The 6,000-nt window shown below is 39.0% G+C and overlaps 1 protein-coding gene across 13 annotated transcripts in view; it reads left to right on the top strand.

Moving 5' to 3' along the window:
- LDLRAD3 (low density lipoprotein receptor class A domain containing 3) overlaps positions 1-5,756 on the top strand; it is a 232,132-nt gene extending 226,376 nt beyond the window's left edge. For 10 of the 13 annotated variants that reach the window (XM_075502523.1, XM_075502514.1, XM_075502519.1 and 7 more), the window contains one exon: positions 602-5,756. In XM_075502523.1, the coding sequence (XP_075358638.1) occupies positions 602-863 (262 nt within the window). In that variant the 3' untranslated portion in view covers positions 864-5,756. The remainder of the gene's footprint in view (positions 1-601) is intronic. The other 3 variants (XM_075502517.1, XM_075502518.1, XR_012775892.1) reach the window with 2 other exon arrangements.
- The last annotated feature ends 244 nt before the right edge of the window (positions 5,757-6,000 follow it).

A 6,000-nucleotide genomic window follows, 5' to 3' on the forward strand; every position in this document is an offset into this window, starting at 1 on the left:
CTGTCAGAACCAAAAAACAGTTTTCCTGAATCCCAGTACTCATCTTGTCTATGCCTACTTAGCAGTTGCTCTTCATGTAATATCATGACAGCAAAAGTGATTTGTCATGTGGAGAATTCAGTTTGTTATTTATTTGTAGGCTATAAGCCATTAATCTCTGTTGCTTAATGGAGGTTTCCTCAGAGCTTTCTTCTGTTCACATCAGTATCTATAGGTGTAAATCCACTACTTAGCTTATTTCTTTTAAAGCGCTTTCTCAGGTTGTGTAAATGTTTTACAGGAAAAATTCTTACCTCTTGCAGCTGTCTTTGAGGGTAAGCCAAGATTTGTTGGACATGCATACCCATGAAAATCAGAGCATAGAGTGTTAAGCAGGATGTAATTAGCTGTGTTGCATCTTGACCAGAAACCTTGGTGCCCAGTGGTGATGTGGATGTTTTGGAATGACCTAAATAATGTAGGCAGGTCTGTTTGAGATCTCTTGATAGGTGTGATAATGGAAAAGCTAAGAAATACTGTTTGTTTTTTTCATAATTGGAAAACTATGTACTTTCTTCCATACTGTTTTCAGTAACCTCTTACTATGTTGTGTACCTTATAGCAGACCACCTTGGTTTGACCTTCCTCCACCTCCTTATTCTTCTGAATCTGAATCCCCTAATCAGCCAGATCTTCCTCCTTACCGATCTCGGACGGGCAGCTTGGTGAGCACAGGCACCCCCATGGCAGGAAGCCCTCCAGGCACAGCCGGCAGTTGGACAAGAGACACCCGTGACGGCATTGGTGGCCACAGAACACTTCTCGAGAGGACAGCAGATCAAACCGATTCTCTGATCAACCACATTGCTGAAAGAGAAGTGTAACTGCTCCAGTATTTGGGATGGGCAGGAAGGCATTTACTTTTTCAAGTGTGTATAGGTTAATCCGCTGTGGCTAATATGTTTCAGGGGACATGTGCCTGAATGATGACTTGATTTGAATCCACAAGTTAATATTTGAATTCAAGTTAATATTTGAATTCAGGATTTTGGGCTCATCAAAGACAGAGATGTGAGACCTAAACCTAGAGTCACATCAGCTCTCCACAATCTTTCTGTGAGCAAGTTCCAGTTCAGACTAGTAAGAGAAACATCAGTGCTGTGTCAAAGAACTGATGTGATGTATTTCTTGGACTATTTACAGTATATGAATGTATATATATATATATGCATGTATAATAGATACAGATGTTGCACACAAAAGCTATGCCAGAAGGACTCCTGTTTTCAGATTCCCTGCTGTCCTGTCGACATGTGAGCTGTTTCTTCTTACTGCCTGGTGCCAACTGGTGGTCACTGAAGCACATGAGCAGCAGTCTTCCTGCCTGGAGGTCTGGTGCCCAATGCTAGCCCACTGGCAGTGCTCAAATTGCAGAAAATGTCCTACTTGACCCTTCTCTTCATGGCCTGGAACATTCTCGCTGTGAATGTAATTTTCAAAGTTTAAGCTTGTGAGGATGCAACAACTCTCTAACTGAGCAAATGAGCGTTTTTTCCCGGATGATGATATCTAGGCCAAATTTGCATAGGTTTTGTCAGGAACACCACAAAGGTTGGCTTATCTGTCAAACTTCAAGGCTGAGTACAGAGGCACCGGAGCTTCTCAACAAACCAGCACAAGACTTATTTTCAAGTGTGGCAAAACAACATTACTCCATGTGTTCCTTAAAAAAACCCCACAACCAAACAACAAAATGAAAAAACCCCAACCAAAAAAGCCCAAACTGTTTCAGCTAAATTGTGAACACCAAAACCAGCCTGAGGCAAACACCCATCACAGAAAGCTTTAGTGTGCATGACTAGTTTGTTATATTTGTAAAATAACTGAAAACAGGTCACGTAGTGACAGGTGTGGGGCTTGTCGGCCCTCTCTGCAGCGTGTATATGTACGTGCATAGATACACATGTTTAATACTATGTATATCTATGTAAGTAGTGTGTTGCATAGGTTTAGTTCTACTGCACCAGTAGAACTCTAAAATGTCGACGTTTCAGTTACGATATTATTGGGTTTTTTTACGGAGTCTGTCATTATTCATGTTCATATGGTTGAAATTCTGGCTTCTGCAGAAAAACAGAATTATTTGTGTCTGTTTTGTCCTAACTTTTGGAATGGTCTCCTGTGAAGTGTGTTTCAGTGCACAGTGTTGAGTCACCCGTGTGAAAGCATCTCAAGAGGTAAAGGTATTCAGAGTGGCAAGAGGGAAGGTAAGCTGTGAATTTAAATGCCACTGCAGTGCTGTGCTTGTGCTCAGTATGCAGAAAACAGTGCAGCATCTTCTTCCTCTTGTCCAGAGGGAAATTGGCCTTGAAAAATTATTTATGTTTGTCTGTCAGACACATTTCCCATTCCTTCTTCCATGTAATGAACAGTGTCATTAAACAGACTTTGCTGTTTAATGGAAATGAAGGAAGCTGACTGCCCACACCTTCTGCTTTCTTCCTCCCCATCTTTCTAAGGTACCTTCTTTTGCCCCAAGGTTATATGCTCAGAACCGAAGAATTTTTGAGCTTGAGTGTAGGTAGGGGAACGACTTGAGTTCAGTCTCAGTTCCCACACAAACACCTGAATATTTTTGTGGGGGTTTTTTGGTTTTGGTTTGGTTTGGTTTTTTTCATTTCCAAGCTCTGGAGTCTACTGCCATGGCATGTAAGAGGCAGAAACCAGATGGATTCACAAACACAGGTCATTCCAGGACTGAGATGACACGGTGGGGAGCACCGGAGAATTCTAATGCTCATGGGCTTGGCTGACTTTGGAAGCAGATTAATGGCAGACTTTCATTACAGGCTTAGGCAGCCTGTCTTGAAGTGTGTTGGTGAAGATGCTCCTAGGTCCTTGTAAAGCAATGTACAAGATTGGGTCAGATTTCATCATGCTGGGAGCTCAAGCAATGTAATTATGCTGTCCTTCACAAAGCAGGACTTGGCTAATTAATGACTCCATCCGACTTGATAGGCAGACTGTTGTCATTGTCACATAGCAGATGGTTATTCTTTATTTCACAGATAGGTTAAACTCGGGTACATAACTGAGTTAATAGTAGAGGTGGGTGCAGGGGTGTCTCCTGTGGGCACTGGGCCCTGCTGTCCCTCTTGCCTTTCGTTAAGGTTCTGCTCAGCCTCTGTAAGAGAGTTACGTAATGCTGTATCAGAATTAGCCCTAACGTTTTTCTGTTGCAGATTTTACAACATTATATTGGACTTTAAAACGTACTATTGAAGAGTTTGCAGTAGTTTCATTAGAATTAGGCATCTTTTTAATTTTAAAGTTGCCTAAGGCTGTATTAGTGAAACTAGTGTCCAGTGTAACCTGTGGCATGTATCCCTCACGCAAGCCTTCCACGGGGGACTGCATTTCACCACTGAGTCACCAGGGTGTGTACAAACAAAATGTTTTTTGCCTACAGCATCCAAAAAACATTGCCTTGCATTGCTAAGAAGTAGGAAAAGAGTGGACAGTCTGCTGCTTCTGCCTTCTGTGTCAGTCACTGTCATATATGTACATATATATTTAAAAAAAGATACTTTTTCAGGTTGTATATATCCATGTAGCTTTTGCATTAAGATAATCCATTTGGATTTACAAAAAAAAGCAGGAAAAAACATTCTAAATGGTGTGACATTTTCCCTTCCAGCTAAGGGTGTATTTATCTTTGTATAGAAATCTTTTAGTTTTTGAGAACACGAGTTACAAAAGGAGATTGTGCCTTTCTGTTTGATTGTTGATTTGGGAGGCTGTTAACTACATTTCTGGGTGTTGTTACATATCATTGTCTAGAGATCCAAAAAGAGAAACAAGTCTTGTCTTCCTCTTTGTTGTTACTTATGGGAACCACTGAACTTTGAGGAGTACAGAAGTTCAGTATCTTGTTCCAGAAAGACATGCTAAAACTTTAAGGGGGGGTTTCATCTTACTCCAGTTTTCTGGTTTGTAGAAGATTTGCTAGCTGGTTTCTTTGGAAATTGCTGTAGTATCACACAGAAATTTATAACGTGTCACTTGTAGTAGTGTTAATACAGCATTATACTGCATTATTCAGTGGAATCTTTGGGAAAGCATGGTAGCAACAACTGCACTGATGATATCAAATATTTCATTGAAAATCCTGCAGCTTGTAAGGCTGAAGTTAAATGTTCATGAAATTACCATGTAGTAGGATTTCTTCTCAGTAGCTGGTAAAATTGGAATTGATCATTCTATTGTTTGCAATCGCTCTTAACCTTTTATTTTGAGATTAGTCCTCCAGGAGCTTTCCTTTATACTTAATATTTAAACAAATGGATGTTATTTCAAAGACCTATTCTTACAAAAGTAAAACCCATTAAAGTTGTGTTCCAGAGCCAAATTCTAATTCCACATCTGTATTGAATGGTGACCACTGTAATGATTAGTTCTCCTCAGCGCAGGTATTAATATATTTGATTCCAACAAAGCAATTTGAAGAAATGACTACTTGAGGTAAATGAAGGAATGTGGATTAGCCTGTTGGAAATAAGATTTGGGTTATTTAAAAATAAACAAATAAATAAATTTCAGGCGTTTTGAGTGTCTAACCTCTGCTGAAGTCAGTGCTGTGTTTTTAAGATTAGGCCATTATTGAATCTGCTTGATATAATAATCTGAAGTTCCTTGTAAGGCAAATTACAGTTTACCTCGCTGGTATTGTGCTAATGGAAAACCGGCAGTAATGCTTTTAAAAGAGAGCCTGTGAATAATTTTCTTGGCTCTTGTCTACAGTGATGTACACGACAATGCTGACTGCATTGTGATTTTTAAATAACTCTGCATTCATTCTTCCTCTCCTTTTAAGTCAAATCAGTTTTATTTACACCACTTCGCTTTGATACAGCTAATAGGGCCCTTGTGATGGATTTAGAAGCTGGGTGGACGAAAGAGATGATGACTTTCATTTTAATTAATGTTGCAGCTTGTTAATCTTGTGCGCTTTACTTTTTAGACATCTTAGGAAAGACAAATTATTTTAGTAGATAAGAAAAACTATTAATAATGAAAAGGATAGAGGGACACTGATTCTGAATTTAATTTTTAATGAATATTTAACATTGTATAAATGATGGAAGAATTTAAGGCTGTATTTTTAACGTGGTGGTCAGATGGCAAGTACTGTTTTTAACTGTTTTTAAGTGTTGCTCATCAGAAGCTACTTTGCATATAATGCCTGGAACTAAAATAGTAAGACAAGTGCTCTTCTTGCAGATCATACTAGATCTGAAATATTTTTTATTAACACAAGGCTATATTTCACCTGTGGACTAAAATGTGTGACTGCAGAAAGAATTTCAATACTGTGCTGGATTCTGCCTGAATGTATCCCAGTACAGGACTGTGGCCTTCATTTGTCCTCTTTTTTTCTGATTTGAGGGGTTTTGTCAACTTGAAATTGAGATGTTACATAAGAGCTTTAAGGGAGGTTGTATGTTGAAACCCAGCTTTGTCTTAAACTTCTGTAAACTGGAAATTTTCAAAAATGTATTCTGTATTCCTGAATAAAGTTGGCGTTTTAATACTGTTCACAAGTGAGGATGTCCCCTGTCTCATGAAGTCTCAGTTGCTTTAGTTTTATAGCCTCCTACATGAGGCTTCTTCCAACTTCTTTGCCATTCAGCGTTAAGTTTTGTTAAATCTTTCTGGGTTTTAAACACATTTTTTTAAAAGGAAGTGATATTGGAAACCCACATGTACATGTGTGTATAAAAATGTGCTGATACATATGTCTCCTTATTTATACAAATGAAAATTGCTTAATTTCGTAATTTCTCATTTTCATTTTGCCATTCTGTTTGTACTGTCAAAGACGGGGCATCTGAAGCAGTCGTGTTTTGTTGTTCTCTGCTTTGGAGCAAAGCTCTAGAGGCTTCAGCAGGGATTGGTGCTCTGTGCTGGTTCCTGCATACGGATTTACTAGCAGAGCTTAAGGGGCCTTTAGCATTAGCTTCT

This window comes from Mycteria americana, chromosome 5 (assembly GCF_035582795.1).
Source record: "Mycteria americana isolate JAX WOST 10 ecotype Jacksonville Zoo and Gardens chromosome 5, USCA_MyAme_1.0, whole genome shotgun sequence".
Lineage (NCBI taxonomy): Eukaryota > Metazoa > Chordata > Aves > Ciconiiformes > Ciconiidae > Mycteria > Mycteria americana.